General features: G+C 41.0%; 2 protein-coding genes across 4 annotated transcripts in view; one reads left to right on the forward strand and one right to left on the reverse strand.

Moving 5' to 3' along the window:
* Positions 1-15,868, forward strand: part of LOC141774207 (phosphofurin acidic cluster sorting protein 2) — a 56,986-nt gene extending 41,118 nt beyond the window's left edge. The window contains exons 9-25 of one of the 2 annotated variants that reach the window (XM_074646641.1): positions 1,043-1,194; positions 1,798-1,891; positions 3,006-3,089; positions 3,810-3,937; positions 4,133-4,265; positions 4,732-4,836; positions 5,057-5,163; positions 6,161-6,315; positions 6,414-6,524; positions 7,516-7,618; positions 8,686-8,718; positions 10,638-10,680; positions 10,781-10,823; positions 11,075-11,213; positions 11,324-11,547; positions 11,928-12,041; positions 13,101-15,868. In XM_074646641.1, coding sequence (XP_074502742.1) covers positions 1,043-1,194; positions 1,798-1,891; positions 3,006-3,089; positions 3,810-3,937; positions 4,133-4,265; positions 4,732-4,836; positions 5,057-5,163; positions 6,161-6,315; positions 6,414-6,524; positions 7,516-7,618; positions 8,686-8,718; positions 10,638-10,680; positions 10,781-10,823; positions 11,075-11,213; positions 11,324-11,547; positions 11,928-12,041; positions 13,101-13,216 — 1,884 coding nt within the window. In that variant the 3' untranslated portion in view covers positions 13,217-15,868. The remainder of the gene's footprint in view (positions 1-1,042; positions 1,195-1,797; positions 1,892-3,005; positions 3,090-3,809; positions 3,938-4,132; positions 4,266-4,731; positions 4,837-5,056; positions 5,164-6,160; positions 6,316-6,413; positions 6,525-7,515; positions 7,619-8,685; positions 8,719-10,637; positions 10,681-10,780; positions 10,824-11,074; positions 11,214-11,323; positions 11,548-11,927; positions 12,042-13,100) is intronic. The other variant, XM_074646640.1, reaches the window with a different exon arrangement.
* Positions 15,834-20,565, reverse strand: mrpl2 (mitochondrial ribosomal protein L2). Of its 2 annotated transcripts, none has more exons than XM_074646643.1 (8): positions 20,454-20,565; positions 19,405-19,491; positions 18,588-18,756; positions 17,052-17,193; positions 16,852-16,967; positions 16,653-16,763; positions 16,241-16,314; positions 15,834-16,150 (listed from the first exon to the last, which is right to left on the reverse strand). In XM_074646643.1, the coding sequence occupies exons 2-8, from the start codon at positions 19,477-19,479 to the stop codon at positions 15,941-15,943; spliced, it is 897 nt and encodes a 298-aa protein (XP_074502744.1). In that variant the 5' UTR covers positions 19,480-19,491; positions 20,454-20,565; the 3' UTR covers positions 15,834-15,940. The 2 variants fall into 2 exon arrangements, with proteins under 2 accessions (XP_074502744.1, XP_074502743.1); XM_074646642.1 differs by having other exon boundaries at positions 20,290-20,521.
* Positions 20,566-20,821: the final 256 nt, after the last annotated feature.

Here is a 20,821-nt window from a genome sequence, read left to right on the forward strand (position 1 = left end):
GTGATAAATGTCGGCTCGTATGCTTGTCCTGTTTAGGTTTGCTTTTCTTCTCAAGTCCTTTTCGAATAAATGTTTCCGCGGATTCTACATAATAGCTTTTAATCAGGTCATCAGCAGGAAGTCGACCATTTGTGTTCAACAACCCCTAGATGTCCATTAGAACATAATCTGTGTTAGGTCATTATAATGATAATAATTCCTATTGAACTGTGAAATCTATTGGAATAATTGAGATATCCATTGCCTCGTTTCTCCTCTTTCTTCTACTTTCTGATGTCAAAAACACTCCATAGATTACAACAAGAAAGATGTATAAAAGATTAAAAGATAAAAGATTAAGTATTTTAAACTATAAAGGTTTTCAGACGGGATGAGGATTTGCTCTGCCTTTTTACTCATCCCTTTAGGTTTATATGTACCTTAAAAGGGGGGACTAAGGCACTTGTGTGAGTGATTTAACCTAGTGATGCTTACAAGAGCCTCTAGGCTATCCGAGTTGTGTTTTGCTGGATGCTTCTGGAAGCTCCAGGTGGCCCGATGATCTTTTATCACGTCCCCTGTCTCTAATCCCTTCCTTGTGGCCGGGCAGTGTGCAGGGCTACAGCTCTATAAATACATAGCCGGGAAGAGGAGAGGGGACAGACTGTGTTTATCTGCTCCCTGCCAGCTTCTGCACTTATGGAGTGGCATTAATCACCTGATTAGTCCACAAGCCTGTCTGTGTGCAGTTCCTATGATATACATCCCCACTGTGCAGCTGGCAGATCAAGGCTCAGCACCTTAGCTCTCCTCTAGCACTCACTTACCTTTTAATTGGCCTGCTTAGGACCAAGGCAGGGGTGTATTTATAGCATAGATTTTCTCATTTTACAGCCTTCAGTGTTCACCTTCATTCTTTAGGCTCCATTAGCCAAGCTGTGAAAGTGATTAGTTAATGCACAGCACCAGTCACTCCCTACACTTATTTACTCAATGGCCATGTTTACAAATCCCTGATTACAGTGTACTGATGTGTTGATGATGTGTCTATGCTGTGCGGCAGGTCCTGGACTCTGACCCAGTTGACCAGACCCAGGAAGTGGAGGAGGATCTGGACTTACTCTACGACAGTCTGGAGGTGTACAACCAGAGTGACAGTGGGCCAGAGATGGAGGACAACGAGAGCGTCCTGAGCACGCCCAAGCCCAAACTCAAGTATGTCTGGACTCACCCCCGTCCCTCAAAGGCCATCTTTTCATAAATGAGCTCATATTTCTAGATTTAGAATTTTTTACACCTTGTTTATAGTTTTAGTGGGATTTCCAAAATTAAAAAATAAAATAATAGGGCTGTCAAAGCTAATCCGACAAAAACGCGTTAGCGCAAATTGGAGGTTAATTAACGCTGACACTTGCGATAAATTGAGTTTGCCATGTTATGATATGAGCATAATTTTTATGCTAAATGCAGTACCTGTGACGGTTTCTGGACAATATTTGTCATTATGTGTTGTTAGTTGATTTCCAATAATAAATATATACATACATTTGCATAAAGCAGCATATTTGCTCACTCCCATGTTGATAAGAGTATTAAATACTTGAAAAATCTCCCTTTAAGGTACATTTTGAACAGATAAAAAATGTGCAATTAACTATGGACAATCATGCGATTGAATATTTAAAATGTTTGACAGCCCTTAAGTACTTACAACATATCTACAGTTGCACCTGGGCCTTCAAATGGAACTGCCCCAAACAAATAGGTGAAGAAAAGTTGTTAATTTTCTCTAATTCAAATATTTGTTTCTGTTTTCAGGCCGTTTTTTGAAGGGATGTCTCACTCCAGCTCTCAGACAGAAATTGGAAGCATACACAGCCAAAAAAGCCAGCAGAGAGAGCTGTCGTGTCCTGTAAGTTGATCACCAGACACTCTATTAAAATAACCCGTCAGATGCCTTTCAGCCCCGCTGTTTACCCTTAAAGGTCTTCCTCTCGGCCGCTGGTGAGGCTCTTTTTGTAAACAGTGTTACGTAAAGGACTTGCCCCTGGGCAGTGTTTAAATGTCTGGCAGTCCTCTGTGCTTATTGTGGTTCAGGGATTCCCAGGAACTTACCATGATACTACGGGCAAGATATTCTGAGCATGAGCGCAATGCAGCTCCCACCCCTGCAGAGGAGGATGGGAGGGCCTGCAGTCCTTACCCTCTTCACCCCTACAGCCCTCCAGTATTTATAGGGACCGACACAAAATGACCTCTCCACCACCATCAACACACACACACACACACACACACACACACACACACACACACACACACACACACACACACACAGACACACACAGACACAAATATGCTCGAGAGAGAAGATTGCATGGAGCAATCCCTGAACTCTTAGATTTATGGCCCATTGGAAACAACAAGGACAGAGAACGAGAGAACGAGAGAGAGAGAGAGAGAGACATGTTGAGTCTGATGGTTAGAGAGGGAGTGCTGTTTATAAATATCTGGGAATCCATTTTAGCCTGTAATAAAAACAGCCCGGAGCATTTCAGACTGCTATAGCCCTCCATTTTGCTCAATAAATGTCTCCAGTCGAACTTCATAAAACGCGTCTTGCAGGCAAAATGGAAAGTCTTTGATCTAATATTGAAATTAATGAAGCTCGATGTTGCAAGATGCACTTAAACACTTTCAGTCACAACAAACTTGAGCACACAAGTGTGTCAGTGATTCTTTTGGGGGTTCGTGTGTTAGTAGGCAGCCGTACTGAAACATATAGATGCTTTTAGAGATATTTATTCTCGCCAGCTCTGCCATCGCCACCAAGCTCGACTGTGTGGAGCTGCCACTGTGAAATTGGCCAGCTACGCTTCTTAAGAGTGGTCAATCTTGACCTGAGCAGATGGAGCATAGCACCCCCGTAAGGAGCTGTGACATTTTGTCATTTATATTCACCAGAGAAGTGCCCTCAATGGTTAAAATGGTCTAATGTGTATGTGTGTGTGTGTGTGTTTACCCTGCAGAGTGGAGACTTTCTGACCGTGGACAGATGTAAAGTGCAAGGGGCCCGTTATCAAGACGACAGCATCACAGATACAACCGTCGGGGTATGTGTTTGGAACAGCAGTAGTTTTACTTTTTTTGTGTTTGTTTGTTTTTAACTAAATCTCCCTTGAGCATGTCTTTCTCCGATTCTTCCCTACCCTCTCCACTTGAGTGTCCTTACCCCCTATGGGTCTTTGTTGTTTTCCAGGAAAAAGCAAAGCGGGAGGGAGTATGCAAGGGCTGGCAAACCAAACAGCACAGTCATCCATTATGGATCAGTAGAGCAGACAAGGCAGCCCCATTTCGGATAAATCCTTACTGATGAGGATCGAAAGAGGGGTGTTTGTGTTTGTGTTTGTTGTTGTGCTGTCGGGTCAGTCTAACGTTGTTCAGCTCCCCCTCTGAGCGCCGCGGCTGCCGGCACGTTGCACCGTTCCACTAACCCAGCTCAATCTGAATATCTAAAAAAACTGCAGGAACCCGCAGCCTCCTGCTAAGAGACCACTACTTTTTTCGTCCGTCATGGTGGGCTCGCATCATTATCTCCAACCTCAACAGCTCAGCTCAATTAGTCACCAGGCCAGCACCTCTCTACCTCCCTTCCCACTTCAGCTCTTGCTCTTAAAGTGCTGGCTGCGGATGCACCACACACTAATGCACAGAAAGAATACAGAATGTACCAGAACCTGCGAGAGACACTGATGTAGCAGTAGATGGGACGTGACAGTGTTGTACGATAAACATCAGCATTGTCCTCTTTGCTCCCTCCCTTTCTGGTTCAGGAGCCAGAGACTGACGACAGCGGGCCAGGGCCGGGGGAGGTGAGCAGCTGGGATGTCAACACTGAACGGATAACCAGCACTGTTGGCAAGCTCTGCAAGACGGAGTCCCAAAACCACATGTCTCCCAGGTACACTGCTGATCACTACATCTTCAAACATGCACACAAGACAATGTCAAGTATGTGCACAAGATACTTAAGATTTTGGAGTGGGTGTTTCCTCAGCAATTTATATGAAACCGTTAACATCTGAGCCCAGTTGATTCGGATCCCTGCTCCGTCTGTCTTGTACATTGAGCTCCTTGTGTTTCGTCTCCTCCTCAGTAAAGTGGAGAACAGGCTGCAGAGGCATCCTCGCAGCACCTCCATGAAAGACAGACAGAACTCCAAGGCCCAGAGCGACAGGACCAGCAGCATGGAGAGCGAGTGCTCACCAGACTCACGACTCATAGCACAGGTAAACACCTCGCAAGATCTAATATCAAGCTGCAGTGTTCTTTAAAAGGGCTATCAATCGATTAAAATATTTAATTTCGATTAATATTATGATTGTTTTCATATACATATCTTGAGGTCAAGGGACCCCTTTTGAATTTGGCCATGCCAGTTTTTCCTCGCCAAAATTTAGCGCACGTTTGTAGCGTTATTTAGCCTCCTTCGCCACAATCTAGTATGACATGGTTGGTACCAATGGAGTTCTTAGGTTTTTCTAGTTTCATATTCATTCACTCTACTTTTCAAACTGAGCCTGCTACAACCTAAAAATTGCAAGTTGCGAAAATGTGTTAAAGAAATTAGTGGCGTTAAAACAAAATAGCGTTAACGCCTTGTTATGGCGTTGACTTTGACAGCCCTATTCTTTACATATGCTTTTAGTCCTATGGAAATGTGCTCAGACTCTCTGCTTGTCATTTGTCTCAAAGGTTCCCAGGAAGTCTGTGTATGACCAGCTGAACCAGATCCTCATCTCTGACGAACGCCTGCCAGAGAGCATCATCCTCATCAACACCATGGAGTGGCAAGGACAGGTGTGTGTTTTTCATCCCTTCATATATACAGTAGACATTCTTGGGTCAGACAGGATAGAGCTTACTTGCGACAAGCATTTCCTGACAGTATTGCAAAAATACAAAATATACTGTTGTACCACAGTGGCATGTTTTTCCTGCTTACTTTCCAACCCGATCAACCCTGCCTCTTGCATACTCATTAACTCATCGTGTCCCTCTCATGTGTGTTTCTGTGCAGTATGTATCGGAGTTGCTCCATGAACAAGGCCAGCCCATTGTGTCCACCTGCTCTGCTGCCGATGTTCAGGCTGCCTTCAACACCATCGTTACTCGCATCCAGAGATTGTGAGTCGCATACATACATGCACATGCATTGGTTGAATGACACCGAAAAGTGTGATCTTGCTGCATGTTATCTCGCTAAACTATGTATATTTATGGTGGCTCGCTGCCAGATAATTGCAGGACGCTATCGCTCACGCTGCTGAAGCTCCCTCTGTCCATGAACCCATTCTATCCGAATGTGCCTGTTTTCTCATGAAAAGCTGAAGTTCAGCCTTCTTCTCTCTCTCTCTTGGATCCATCTGCTCGGCTGCCGTCTCCTCAGGATGTCATGTCAGTGGGAGACTGAGGCTGTCTCAGTCTGCTACGCTGCTTCTGTTAAACCTGTTTTCTCTTTAATCCAGCTGAACTGCAACTTTTTCCACCCTTTACACACCTGCTCCTCAGTAAACCTGTTTACTCCAGCTGGGGCCGTGTCATGGGGTGTCGCTGCTTTAGCTGGCTGCAGGGGTTTTCCTTAAATGTTGTCACTGTGTAAATGGACATTTTAAAACCCACGGCCCCGTTCTGCTATTGAACATTGTCATCTAATGTCTCAAATCCAAAGACACTCCTTAAAACTACTTAAATATCTTACAGCACGTATTTACATGTAAGACGTAAAATTGTGAAAAAGAAATGTTGGGTTTAATGCCTTTTTGAGCATTTAATCAACCCAGCTAAACTGAGTTGAGTGGACTTGAATTTCTTTTTTTAAAGACTCATTTTAAAAATGAAATTGGTCTTCTGTCTGTCATTGTAGAATTATGATCTAAAAGCTGTTGCAATATTCGGTTTAACTTCAGAAAGACTTGCAGATACTTGCAAGTATCTGGTATTACAAATTGTAACATGACATAATCTGGCTCTCAATTAAAAGTAAGACCGGTTTTAAACCAGGAGATATAAATCTTCTGACAGCCGTGAATTCTCTCATACACTCTCTCTGACCCACATCTTTCAAGATTTCTCTCTTTCACTTAATTACTCATGCCTCCTCTCCTCATCTTAACCCTTGCAGCTGTAACTGCAATGCACAGACACCTCCGACGATGAAGGTGGCCGTGGCAGGCGACCAGAGTTACCTCAGCACCATCCTGAGGTTCTTTGTGGAGCAGCTGGCCAACAAGACGCCTGACTGGCTCAGTTACATACGCTTCCTGGTGATCCCCATAGGTAAGTCTGTCATCTAGGATTAATACTTAATACCAGCCTAACATGCTACATATTTTGTTATCATTGTTTTATACATTTTCCTCTGCTCTCCTGCATAGGTTCTCATCCCCTGGCAAAGTATGTGGCCTCCTTTGACAGCAGGTTCAACAGCATCTTTATGGACACTGCGTGGAGGGAGCTGTTCTGCAGGACGGAACGGCCCGCCTCAGGTTAGGATGCATCGCTCTGGTGTCTGGCTACAAAGCAAGTCTGCGTGTCTAATGTTCAGCAAACTTGAAAGGGAAAGAAATGGGGTCAGAGCATGGGTCAGGGGCTGATGGATGGGAAGAAGAGATTTTCCTCCAATTGCAAAAGACAGCTACAGCCTGCTGCAGTGTAGCGAATGGCTCTAGATAATGGCACTACTCCTCCTCCTCTCTGTAAACGGTCTGCTGCTGCTTAAGAAGACCAGCAGGCTGTCAGAAGTCTGACTCAGATATTTACCCCAAAGACTGCCAAAATTGCTCTTTGTAAGTCTTGTAATTGTTTGCTGACAGGCACACACATCTATGTTTAAGTTTCCCATCCCTTTTTCTCAATTCTCACTTGTTCTGCCCAGACAAGCCCGATAATCCTCACCCATCCCCACCTATTAATTCACTTAATTTACACCCCATGGGTGCAAGAGTTGCAGTCCCACACAACATGTTGAATCATCTCAAAAGGGGCTTCCAAGAAAAAAATAAAACATCTAAAGAAAGGATAATCTTTTTCCTTTATTCTTCTATCCTTGACGTAAGCTGCCATCGCAGCACAAAAGGCAGTGTTTGGATAGGAAAGGCTGTGAGTGCTTTCTTTCACAAGGAGACTTAGTTTAAACTGCAGAGGTCAAAATATGTTGACATTAAAAATCAGCTGGTGTTTCCACATTTTTAAGTTGGCAAAAATGTAGTTTGGGCTGCATGTGGCCCACAGGCCTTCTGTTTGACACGCAATTCATCTTATTGGTCGTATGGCTGGCTTCACCCATGTTTTTTAATGACATCTTACACTCGCCCCCCCCACCTCCTTAATTCAGTGGAATGAAAAATGATTAATGCACAGTCTTCTAGCGATCTGCTGTATGTGAAAATTAGCATTTGCATCAGTTGTCTTGCATGTTAGTCAGACATGAAACAGGAGAGGCATGTTGTTAACAATCTGTCTCCCTGCTCCCTCCAGACAACATAGATGTAGCAGGACGAGTCGTTCAGTATCTGGTCGGTGCCAACGTGTCCCACCAGTTCCCCATCTCAGAAGCAATGCTCACCTACAAACAGAAGAGGTAAAGTAACTTTGAGTATTTGAGCATCATGTAGTGAATATGTTTGTGTATGTGTATGCATGTTTTTGTGCTTCTTTGTGCTCGTTTTTAGCATGATTTCTAACTTGGAGTACTGATATCAATGTTCAGTATGTGTATTTCTCATTAAAAACAAGCCCCAGAACAAATATAACTACAACTGATCATCAGTTAAACTGCATGAGGAAGATGTTTAAACGTGGTATTTTGACAGGTGATGGTGCTTTTTTGTGTTCAAGCATATGTCCCACACAATGACAATGTTTTACGAGCTGGAACACTAGTCACAGTTCGTCATGTTCACGATGAAAATGACAGAGCAGATTTCAACAAAAAAGAGTACCGAATAGTTGGCCCACATTTTGCCGCCCTTGCCAAAGTGCTGCCCTAAGCAGTTGCCTAGTTTGCCTATATGGACGCACCAGCCCTGGGTTGAAGGGAACATTGTCAGCACATAAAATACTCTTGATCGTGCTGTACTCCTCTGAGCAAAAGGCACTCCCAGACTCCGCACTTCTGAGCGTATCGCTGACCAGGGAGGTTGTTTGGAAATCAATTAACTCCATCTCAAATGCAGCCTCATCCAACGAGGGGATCGTTTTTATCACCAGAGAGCAAAAGTCGACCTGCAGCCCCAAATAGTCGAAAATAAAGACCGTCCTCATGTGCTCTGTCTATTTTCCTAAAATAATAATAATCTGTTTTTTTCTGACATTAATTATGTTTTGAGAAGAAATAAGTTAACATTTTGCTATGATGGTTGATCCTTACGTAGTTTATTCTTGGGTCCTCAGGGACTCCAGTCCTTGTATGTTAAATAGGTTGGTAGGATGAGAGTTAAATGCGTATGCATGCAATCACACACATACATTAATAAAACACACACACTAGTTTCTGTGTGCATTTGTTGGTTTTCTCTGAGGTTTGACCAAACCTTTCCCCCCTTTGTAAGAGTGGCTTCCTATTGGTCCGCAGGTACTAAACACAACACACAGTTTTAACACTGTTGCATTCCTTCTTCCCCCTTTCCCCTTTGATTTGCATTCAAGGAAAAGAAGTTTGTATTTTGATTTTTACATCAGGTATCTAACTCAACTCTTGTTTTTGTTTTGAACCTCCCTATTTTCTCTCCTCCATTTGGCTTGAGCTCCTTGCTGTGTCTTAACATTACCCTTTTCACACTCGATATACTCACTGTGACTTCACTTTGCACTCTGTCCTGACTTGTGTCTTTGGTTTGCTGTGACTTTTAATTCTTACTCCGTCCTGTGTGTTGTTGCTGTGAAGATTTGCCTAACAACCTTTAAAACAACCCCAAATATCTACAAAGTGGAATCGTCCTCTGGCTCATACATCCAGCAATATCAGTGTTATATGACTAGAAGTCATTTAGAACGACCCACAAGCAAAACAGCAGAACGTTTTGTTTCAGATTTTATGGTGACTTGAATCGCAGGGCTGTATTGGTTTGACCTGAGGAGTGGCTACATAATTATGAACTTTGGCTCAATATTATTGACGGCTTTGACCACTGCGAGGCAAATCAGATATTCAATATCAGTCAAAAGAAATAATATCATTGGTAATATGTGATATCTCCCTCTCATTCTAAACTACATGAATACTACTAACTGTATGTATATATATCAGGGCTGTCAAAGTTAACGCGATAACACAAATTCGTTTTAATTGCCACTTATTTCTTTAACGCGTTACTGCGATCGAGCTTTCAGAGGGCTCAGCGGGTTTTAAAGCCAGAGTGGAGTCATATGAAACTGGAAAACCTAAGGAATCCATTCAAGATATGTGAATGAAAACGGGTTCTATGGGTACCCAAGAGTCTCCCCTTTACAGACACGCCCACTTTATGATAATCACATGCAGTTTGTGGCAAGTCATAGTCAAGTCAGCTCACTGACCGTTGTTGCCTGTTGGGCTGCAGTTTGTTATGATTTGAGCATATTTTTTATGCTAAATGTACCTATATGTACCTGTGAGGGTTACGTGGGTATGTGTCACTGTTTTGTGTTGTTAATTGATTTCCAAAGATAAATATATACATACATTTGCATAAAGCAAGCATATTTGAGTATTAAATACTTGACAAATCTCCCTTTAAGGTACATTTTGAACAGATAAAAAATGTGTGATTAATTTGCAATTAATAACTTAACTATGGACAATCATGCGATTAAATATTTTAATATAATGACAGCCCTAATATATATAAAACAGAGTTATACCTATCTTTACAAAGGATTGGCAGTTAAGTATTCTTTGCTGTTGTGCAGCTTGTGATGCTGCACGTTGCTTTGCAATATTTAACATCACTGAAATATAATGACATAATAGAGGTGGTAAGATTGCTGGGGACAGCGGTTTTGTATCTGCGCTGAACCGGGAGCCAATAGCGTTCTTCGTCCTCCGTTGTTTGCTGTGGGTGCAATCCATTTTTTAGGCTCATGAAAGACTGGGAGAGAATCACCGGCTAGTTTAGGAGTTGCACTATTGGATGCCACATGTTAGAGGACTATCTGAACTCATCCCTGCTGAAGCACTGGGTGCATTTTTGCATTGCCGTACTGTTTTTTTCCCCATCTTTGTATAGCTATGTATAGTTGAACCGGTGACTCAACACTTCAGAGTAGCAGTGTAAAAAAGCCACGCGGTTACTACGGCTCCTCCCAAACTATCACTTTTAGTCCCGTGCATAAAAATAGCTCCTGGCTGATAAGAAAGACCCCGTCTTCTTTTGGTTGTAAGGAGCGTTCCTTCCATTCATCTCATTGTAACATGACACCCCAAGATGACCCCAAGATGACCCCATCTCACCCCAAGCCAGTCATGTGCCATGTCTGCTGCGATGGGACATGATGCAGGTCATACCACAGCCATCTTCCCTACAGGACCATTGAGTGTTCATGCGCACCTCTGGAGTGTTGAAGTGGTAAAAACCCATAGCTGGTCGTACTCACAGCGTCTTTACTCTCTCTGTTTACAGCCCTGATGAGGACTCCTGTCAGAAATTTGTGCCGTTCATTGGGGTAAGATTTTTTTTTTTGTTATGCAAACGTGCCAGACAGAATTGTTGATCCATTTTGTGTTTAATTTAGTTTCACACTGAAACCTTTTTTAATCTTGCAGGTTGTGAAAGTTGGGATTGTGGAGCAAAGCCTCTCAACTTCAGGTAAGGGAGAGTATTGTTTTTTTAAAGGTGTGGTAGTATTTTGTTAGTGTGTTTAACATTTTACTATTGATTCCATGTGCTGAGACAGAAACTTAAAAAAACTAAAATGTCTCTCGCTTGAGTCAGATCAGGAAAGAAGAGAATGACCCAGAAACCCCAATATTGTTTCATTTATTTACTTGTTTCTGGCTGTGTTTAGTTTTACTTTGAAGCTTTGTGTATGAGACTATTTCCCCCACCCCAATTTGCAGTGGACTCGGATGACGCGATGGGGGTCAACACAAGCATCCTGTCCTCCCCAACGCCCCCATCGGCCGGTCCGTATGGGAAGGAAATCGGGGGTACCCCCCCACAGTCTCCCTCTGTGTCCACCGCCCTCTCTGGAGCTGGGTACGACAACAACACACGGCAACAAAACTACATCCTTTTATGCTCTGTCTCACCGTGAGCTGTGCTTCAGTAGCAAAGTGATGTACAAGTGTCGTGTTTTTCCTCTGTAGCTCTCCGTGTTCGGGCAGTGAGGTGATGGGTCTCCAGGTGGACTACTGGACGTGGCAAGGCCCGGAGAAGAAGAAAGAGGGCGATAAGAGAGACGTGGGACTGAAGAACACCCTGAAGAGTAACTTCCGTTCACTGCAAGTCAGCCGCCTGCCCTGTGGAGGGGAACTCACCCCCCCACCCAGCATGGCCATGACTGTCGTCACCAAGGAGAAGAACAAGAAAGGTACGCTTTAGAAAAACACACCCACATAGAAATCAGAGTAAATGAAAACCTAATAATCACAACACATTTACATGTTCCTGTGAAAGCACAACATGATTGCATTTGCAATTTATTTTGCAAAAAAGCGTGACAAATGTTTCTGGTTCTAAAATTGTCCGTGCATAAGACCGATGAGTCGGGAGAAGTTATACATGTTTTATACTGGAGAAGGGTTGAAAGAGCTCACCACAGATTTAGCATTACACTCCTATTATGTTGCAGTAATGCTCCCCAAGTAAGCACACTTTGATACATACAATTGGTGGAGTTCCCCTTTACATACAAAAAATATGTAAGTGTAGAAAATGTGTTTTTGAATACCTCCCTGTTTCTCTCTCCAGTGATTTTTCTCAGCAAGAAGCCCAAGGAGAAAGAGCTGGACTCTAAGAGCCAAGTGATTGATGGCATCAGCAGGTTGATCTGCACAGCCAAGCACCAGCACACCATGCTGAGAGGTAACTAAGGCCGATACTCAGACACAAACCCACAGCTGATGCTGTACTGCCATCTGGTGTTGACTTCAGGACCTCCTCAATACTGCTCAGTAACCGTCATGTAAACAAACGATCTGCTCTGTAACAGCTGGCAGTGCTAATTCTGAAGCATCTATTGTCGGGCTGCTCGATTATGGCATAAATCATAATCACAATTATTTTGGGCAATATTGAGATTATTTAACACAATAACTCATTGACTTTGGAATCATCATGAAGTTATTAAACTTTTTTTATAATTAGTATTTTATTGATTTAGTTTTTTTACATGAACATTGTCACAGTTTGGTCAACAAATGAAATAATTTCTGTATGCAAAATAATATTAATATAAAATTAAAATATCTACAAAAGCATAATAAATCAAATGCATATTCTAACATTAATCTGCACCATGATCTAATGTAATTTATGCATATATCAAACTTTTTAAAAATTGTCTTTTTAACATTTTCTTGAACTTTAAATATAATTCAACTGAAAACATTTTTTTTTTTAAATTGATAAAATTAATATATAATACTATATATATATTGTATATTTAAATAAATAAGCAACTATTTTGTAACGTTAGTGCTCTTCCACAACATACTCAAAACTACTAAACATAAATATTCAATATATAAAATAAATAATATAAAAATAAATTAGACCACTATAAATTAGATCAAATATGTCGTAGTTCACACCTACTGAAAACTCTTAAACATATATTCAACATATTGTTAAAGATATTCCAGTCAGTAACGAAAGAGAAAACGGGCGGCAGCGCTCCGCTGTAAGGGAAAGGTTGGGTTCACTGGATTTACAACACAAGACAAAACGAGAGCGTCATTACGAAACAGAAAATGCAGCACAATAATTGTTTTATATAGATTTTCTTGTTTTTCATAATCATTGGAAGCCAAAATCGTAATTGAAAATAAAATGATTAATCCCCGAGCCCTAATCTATTGTGTAATGTTAAATGTGATATTCAATTAGTGCATTTAAACATTTTCCTTTTTTGCATTTTTTTAGTCACTATTGATGGAGTGGAGTGGAATGATGTGAAGTTTTTCCAGCTCGCTGCCCAGTGGCCAACACATGTCAAGCACTTCCCGGTGGGAATCTTTGGTTACACTAAGCCTGTGTGACCGTGGCCGCCACCACCACCACCCACTCCACCTCCACCTCCACCTCCACCAGACTCTCCGCTGCACTTCGTCTCACTGAGAGGCTTCAGAGAATGAGAGGAAAAGCCAACGGGCCCCCGGCAGTAATAGTTTTCCTGTGGAAATCTTACTGACTCACAACCACAAATTTCATGTTGTCAATTGGATGTTTTTGATGTCGATGTTGTTGGGTGTTGTTGTTGTTTTTTACACACTACAAAAAGAACAAGTACTATTTTGTAAGATTTGTGCTACCGCCTCGGAGGTATTTTGAGGTATTTTGACAATTTGCCACATTTCGATAATGGCAGCTGTGTTTGCACTTTGTTTTTGTTAACATTTTATTATTTCTGTGAAATCCTACATTTATTGTTACTCTATAGACAATGGAGGAGTGTGATGGTGATGTGCAGTGGCGTGTGTGAGATTGTTTGAGACCGTGTTTGTGTTTGTTGTTGAAAGTTGGAATATTGCTGTGAATCTAGATGGAAACCTTCTCTTCTAACTCAGTGCTCAGTTTTCTTACTCGTCCCTTTACTTTCTCAAAAACAAAAGGTCAATTTTTATAGAAAGGAACAGAAAGTTCTGTTTGCCTCGTTGCTTTTAAGCACATAAAGCAAATATTAAAAAACAAAACAACTAAAGCTAGGTATTTTTGAAGGTAGCTATAATGAATGTAGCTATGGAGCATTTGTAACCGTTCATCTAATCAGTTCATTATTGTTAAGTGCTTCTGTATCGGTATCAGTGTACATTCAGACTGTACAGTAACATCTACTTAGCAGCAGGGTAACGTGAAACCATATTTCAACTATCAACAGCTGAATGCCAAATTTTAGTTTTGACTGTATGAACTGTCGTGTTGTTTCAAGGTCCTGAATTGTTTCTTCAGTTTCCCAGCCGCCCCGTGTTCAGCTCACCTGAGAGGGGACGCCTCACAGACCTGCAGGAACTTGGCAAATACTGGATGTCTCCAGATGTTCAGTGATGTGCCAAAGTCAAGTTCGTTTTACAGCGTAACCACCGGAGCTCTTGGCTTGGCCAAAACTTTATAGTATGTTGAACTAAAATCGTAATGTATTTCGTGGTCCCTGTGGAGATCAGTATTTAGATTTACTGAGATATTCATTTTGACAAATAGTGCTCCACATTTGGCTAAATGTAATCAAGCATTTACAAAAAACGTGTGCACATCCTATTTAAGCAATTACCTTTGTGTCCTTTATAACCGCTTCACCGTGGCTGAACCTGCAACTAGTACCCAACCTAAAACATACTGATAGGTTGCTCCGTCTGTATTGTGTCGGCCTGTTATTGTGGGGGAAAAACTACAAATTGGTAGGACTTGAAACATGTTTTGACAGTTGTCTCGAGCACAATGCAAGTATTGAATTACTTTTAAAATATGATGAAAAAGTGTATGGAGTCTTGCCAGATGTCCAAGTCACTGCCTGTGTGTGTGTCTGTGTAGGTGTGCTATATGTTCGATGGTACTCCCTGAATAGTGTTACGTGAAACTTTTGCAATAGGAAACCTTTGGACAAAGGGCCTATCTGTAGGAGTTAGCTGTTGCTTTTTTTATAAAGTGAAGACTTACAAGCTTTGATTGGCTGGCTTTTTTAGTAATGTATATAAATATATACAAGATGTATTATTGTGAATCCCCCTCCTCCTACTCCCACTAAATTGAAAGCACAAATAGCTTACCTTTATTTCTCCACATAAATGCCAAATATATTTCCAGAACTCATAACTATGAAGTTGTACAATGCAAAAACACTTATTAGGTATGTCATTTCTCATACATTTCCCTCACTTTTTAATGCACTTTCATGTGGTTTTATACATATTTTAGCTCAAATTGGGACACTTTGTTTTCGAGGTGTTATATTTGAAATGTAAACCACTACCTATAGTCAAGAGATGGCAGATTTTTGTTTTCAAAATGACCCTTTTTTTTAGGTCTGAAACGCCGTCATGGCCGTCTGTTACTTTGTTTTGCCACTTGATGTTGAAAAGCTTATTTTGCAGCTACCACCATACGTGTCTGCCCGTGACTACACAGTCAAGTTTTCTTTGTCTCCTGCTTTTTGAAGGGTTCACTATCTTCTTTTAGTTGGGAGACCAACTGGCCCGTACAGATGTGTAAACTGGGGCTGTGAAGTGTTAGCCAGGGCAGAGTTGTTTGAGGGAATTTGTCATGTGAGTTTGCCTTCTAAATACTAAACGGGCATAATGACAAGTGTATTTCAATGTATTTCACCTCTCTCTTTTTTTTTTGCCCTAAATCTAGAGGTAGCATGGGGGTGTTTTACAGGACTGGATCAATGAGCAGGCATGCTCACTTTGTTAAATTAACTCTTAACATCAGTGTTTAGTTTTCCATTAACGGTCAAACTACAATTACAAAATGCCATCTCATTGTTCCTGTTACTTGAAATGCCACCCAGTGTCTTTGCACAAACCCTATTTTAAATGACATGACAGTATTTTTAAATTTACCACTAAAAATATGGATTACTCTGCATGTTTTACTATAGATGTAAATATGTTTTGGATTTTTATATTGTTTTGTTTCTTTCCATGCTCTCGCAAGCAGTTGTGTTTAATAAAATTTTTAATCTTCTGTACAAACTCGTCTTTATTCATACTTTATATCCGAACATTATTTCATCATAAGCAAGAGACAACAAACAGTCCAGCGTGTTACGTAGCGGAGATCGAGGGAAGGTTGACGTAGATCTTCATCTTAGGCAGCGGTTTAATCTTGCGTCCGGCCCAGCCTCCCTTTCTCTGCCACAAGCCGCTCGAAGGGCGGATGCCGAGCCAGCGGTTGCGACCGGCTTTGCCAATGATCCGTTTATTGTGGTCGATGTTGGACACGCGTCCCACCGTCACCATGCAGGTCTCCAGTACCTGTGTGTGTGTTGAGAGGACAGCATTCAGTTCAGAGCAGATCATGGTTTTAACACAGCAGGAGGAATCTTAATCCAGAAAGATACTCACCTGAACCTGCTGCTTCGAAGGAAGCTGAATGATTGCCGTTCCGTTGACTTTACGGAGCAAAACGCCAGTCGTTCCTGAAAACCAAATCAACCACAACATTCAGTTTAGGAATTATTATGAGCCGTCAAGTTTTTACAGCAGCTGTTACCTTGTTATAGACGCACGCCCAAGGCTTTCCAGAAAATATTAAAAGAAACAATCAATCCCTATCATGAAACTGTCACAAGGATGCACAGTAACGGAACAAATCTTAATGTAAGTGGACTGTGAAATTAAAATTGGCGTATTTCACTACTTTATGACATTTTAAAGACTATTTAATCAGACTTTTTTTTTCGTTTAGCAATCATAAACAAGAGTCTAAACATGTATTCAGGAAATACAAAGTAGAAACACGCTGATAATAGATCACCTGCGGCACGAATGTACTCTGATCCCTTCCCTGGTTGTATCTCCAGGTTGTTCACCAGCGTCCCCACAGGAAGAGCTCCCAGTGGGTAGGCATCGCCCTCATTGGCTGAGACTGCAAAGTAAAACAAAAAGTATGATTTTGTGTTAAATACAGATTATCTTTACTCCCATCATCTCGAGGGAAGGTTTGGATCTTATACCTGCCATGCGTCCGATAACTCCAGATGTTTTAATAATGTCTCCAGTCTGCATGTTCTCTGTAGCAATAATCCATCTTTTGCGGTTGCCTCCAGCCAACAGGGCGATGTCAGCAGACCTGTGTAACACAGATTATGACGATCAACAGCGTGTTCAGAAATACGTGTTAATCAAAGTGTAGCGTGGTGAAAGCTGATCTCACCTGCATGGGTCGTATCGCACTTCAACGACCTTCTCTTCAAAGGGCTGGGCCTCTTTGGTTGGCTCGTAGCGTAGCCGCTGGAAGTCTACCCATCTGTATTTCTGTTTGTGGCCACCGCCGATGCCATGTGTCCGGATCTTTCCTGTACGCCAGAAAGAAAGATGAGCGACTCTTTGCACTCAGCTCTAGTCAGAACAAGTACCACAGATGTTATAAAAGCAAATACATGCTGTCTGCCCTCTACCCGAGGCTCAACTTGACTTCTGATTGACGACTTAAGTGGAAACCTGAGGGGAAATTATTATTAGGTGATTATCCTACTCAAAAAAGATAAAACAGGTGCTCGATTTCATTTTTTCAAACCAGACCTGCAACATAACAATTCATTATTAATTATTCAGCTATAACAAAGTAATAATACTTATTTCAGTATGTATTTTTTTGGAGTATCTGTACTTTACTTGAGTTTTTATATTTTTGTCAATTTTCACTTTTACTCAACGACATTTCCTAAATAAAGTGTAAACTTTTACTCCGATACATTTCCCCTAAGCATCTTCATTACTCCTTACTATTACAACTAAGCAGATTTGGCGATTCAGTGGTCCTAGTTTGTAAGTTACATCATTCACGTGATGGGCAAGTGCAAACAAAGTGCTCTCAAAGCCGTAGTTAAGTTTCAATTTCCGCTCAAGTCCAGGCGGGCTGCATGTCAGATCAGGCTACTTGCGACTACGAGCCAAGAAAAAAACAGATTTTGCTTTAAATCCTTTAAGTTGTGGAGACCCTTTTTCTTCAAGTGTAATGTAGCCTCCATTTTTAAGGTGGTGTAACATGTTAAGAGGAATAAACTTCAGAAATCTCAAGATTCTGAATTACTTTTGATACTTAAGTTCATTAAATATCAAACACTTTATGACTTTTACTCAAGTAATATTCTAAAAGGTGACTTTAACTTCTACTTAAGTCATTTTCTGGTTAGATATTTGTACTTTACCGAAGTGAGGCTTTTCAGGTGCTTCATCCACCCGAGTCGTCATTTGGTGTATAAAATGTTGAAATTTCTTATAGCTCAAGGTAAAATCTTAAAATTGCTTGTTTTATCTCTATTTGAACTCAGTTCAAGACTTGTGAAATTGATTCTAAAGGACAATATCACAGTTTTTCCTACTGTACATAACCTGATAGAGGTTTACTTCAAAAGCTGTTTTACTCACTTACTTTAATGAAACCTGAACTACCGTTACACTGACAGCCTACAGACTGTTTCACACTGCGCCAGATTTTAATCATATTTATTCTATTTGTAAAACAAATAGTAAAAAGGGCAGTTTCACTGATTGTTCAGATTGCATAAGTCCGGGTCTACTTAAAACCTTCTGTGCTTATGCTAGTTGGGCCTCGACTAGATTGACACTGAAAACTGTTTTAAACTTTGAGATTTGTACACTTACTTTTAATCTATTTGTGAAAACAGAACAAAGGGCAGATACACAATAATGTATTTTATTCTTCCATATTGACCACAGTCTTTACCTGAGTGATCTCTGCCTCCTGTCTTCTTCATTCCTATAGGCTTGATGGTGTATTTCTCCCTCTGCTTCCAAAATGTCCTGTTCTGCTCCAGAGAGGCCGTGGTGAGGAAGCCTCTGCACTGCTCGACTGTACTGGACACCTGAGATCTCAGCTTGGTCTGTGCAACTGCCTGCAAAACATTTATATATATATATATATATATATATATATATATTAGTCCATGAGCCAGGGGGTTGCCACTTTGGAGGGACCAGGTCTCATAGTGATTTTTTTAAAGGTCTATGTCCCTAGTGTTGAAAAAGGCATGATAGCATTGCAGCAATGGTAGCTTTCTATGTGCCATCACTTCTTTTTTCATCCCTCCATCATTTAAATTGTTCCATCTTTTTTCGCTATTTTACATATACAGTAGATCCAGAATAAAAGAGGGTAACCTATACAGAATATCATGAAGTCATATATCATTGTAAAGCTTAGACTATAATCTATCCATCAGTCACATTGTCATGACACTGAGGTCAAGAGCATTTGACCTTTGACCTCTAATACTGCAATAGGGCAAATTCTGAATGCTACTCCAAATGCCCTTATAACTAACGTCATATTGATCTGATGTGCCCATGGATAGTTCTCACATAAAGAGCACTACAAGAGCATTAACATGATATATTATATGAATAACAACAATAACAACATTTCTTATCAGAACAAACATAACTTTGTGAAGTTTATATCAGAACTTATATAGAGATTGTTTGGTGGTTGTGATGAGGACTCAGATCTCCAGCAGTATGACTGACAGATGGTGGATGTTTACCTGAGAGGAGAGCAGAGCATGCTGGGAGAGAGTCAGGGAGCGCAGGGCTCGAGTTAGACACGAGAACGCCATCATGACCACGTCCTCCTGAATGATGAAGAGCAGAGGAGAGACAGTCAGTGAGATGAAGAGCAGAGGAGAGACAGTCAGACAGATGAAGAGCAGAAGAGAGACAGACAGACAGATGAAGAGCAGAGGAGAGACAGTCAGACGGATGAAGAGCAGAGGAGAGACAGTGAGATGAATAGCAGAGGAGAGACAGTCAGACAGATGAAGAGCAGAGGAGAGACAGTGAGATGAATAGCAGAGGAGAGACAGTCAGACAGATGAAGAGCAGAGGAGAGACAGTCAGACAGATGAAGAGCAGAGGAGAGACAGTCAGACAGATGAAGAGCAGAGGAGAGACAGTCAGACAGATGAAGAGCAGAGGAGAGACAGTCAGACAGCTGGTAGTTTCAGTCAATTTTTTCAATTCAATTTGCTTTATTGGCATGACTGTCAGGTGAACAATATTGCCAAAGCGTCAATTCAATAATAAAGAAAAAAAGAACATACACATATATACAATTCATTAAGCAAATTACAATATATAGATATTTAAAAAGAACATGCATATAAATGGAAGAAAACAACAAAGAAGTAATTCATGTTTGTTGTGTCAATAAAACAAACAAAGGATAAATGTAAAAAACAACACAAAAACAACCCAGTCTTTCTCACTACCAACATTAGCTCAACTGCACTTCAGTTTTCAATTCAGCTTCTTACTTAACTAAGCCCACAGGTATCAAATCATTACAGGTCAACAAAATAACATCACCTACTACCTTTTAATTGCATCCCATATAACAGTGTGTTCTCCCCCTCACTGTGCAGTAACCTTACCCACATAGAAACAGGAGCTAGAGCTCTCTCAGCTCTCTTAGCTCTCTCAGCTCAATAAATACACCTCCTTTCTATTTTCTGTTTTAATAAACTGAGCCGAACTGGCCACTTATCTCGTGTCTACGTTGTAACAGAACCTGGTGTGATATAAACATTAAACCGACCTTTATATTCTTCTTCTTATTTCATCACAAGCTTCTCTGGTCGGCGTCCTTCACAGTCCTGCACGCTGCGTCGCGCACTGATGACGTACCTCCAACTCTGGGATCTGATCTGTCCCAGTTAGAGTTGAACATTTATGATGTCTTCTATTTTATCCATCTTCCCTTGTTTGTATATATATATATATATATATGTTTCAGGCTTTTTTTTTACGGACATTTTTGCAAACTTTTTTTTCAGACATTTTTTAAACTTTTTTTTGGGACATTTTCTTTCTGACAATTTTCTGACATTTTTTTTCAAAAATGTTTAGACATTTTTCCGACTTTTTTTTTTTTTTTTTTTTTTTACCTTTGTCAGACATTGTTTA

The sequence above is a fragment of the Sebastes fasciatus genome, chromosome 9 (genome assembly GCF_043250625.1).
Source record: "Sebastes fasciatus isolate fSebFas1 chromosome 9, fSebFas1.pri, whole genome shotgun sequence".
Taxonomy (NCBI): Eukaryota; Metazoa; Chordata; class Actinopteri; order Perciformes; family Sebastidae; genus Sebastes; species Sebastes fasciatus.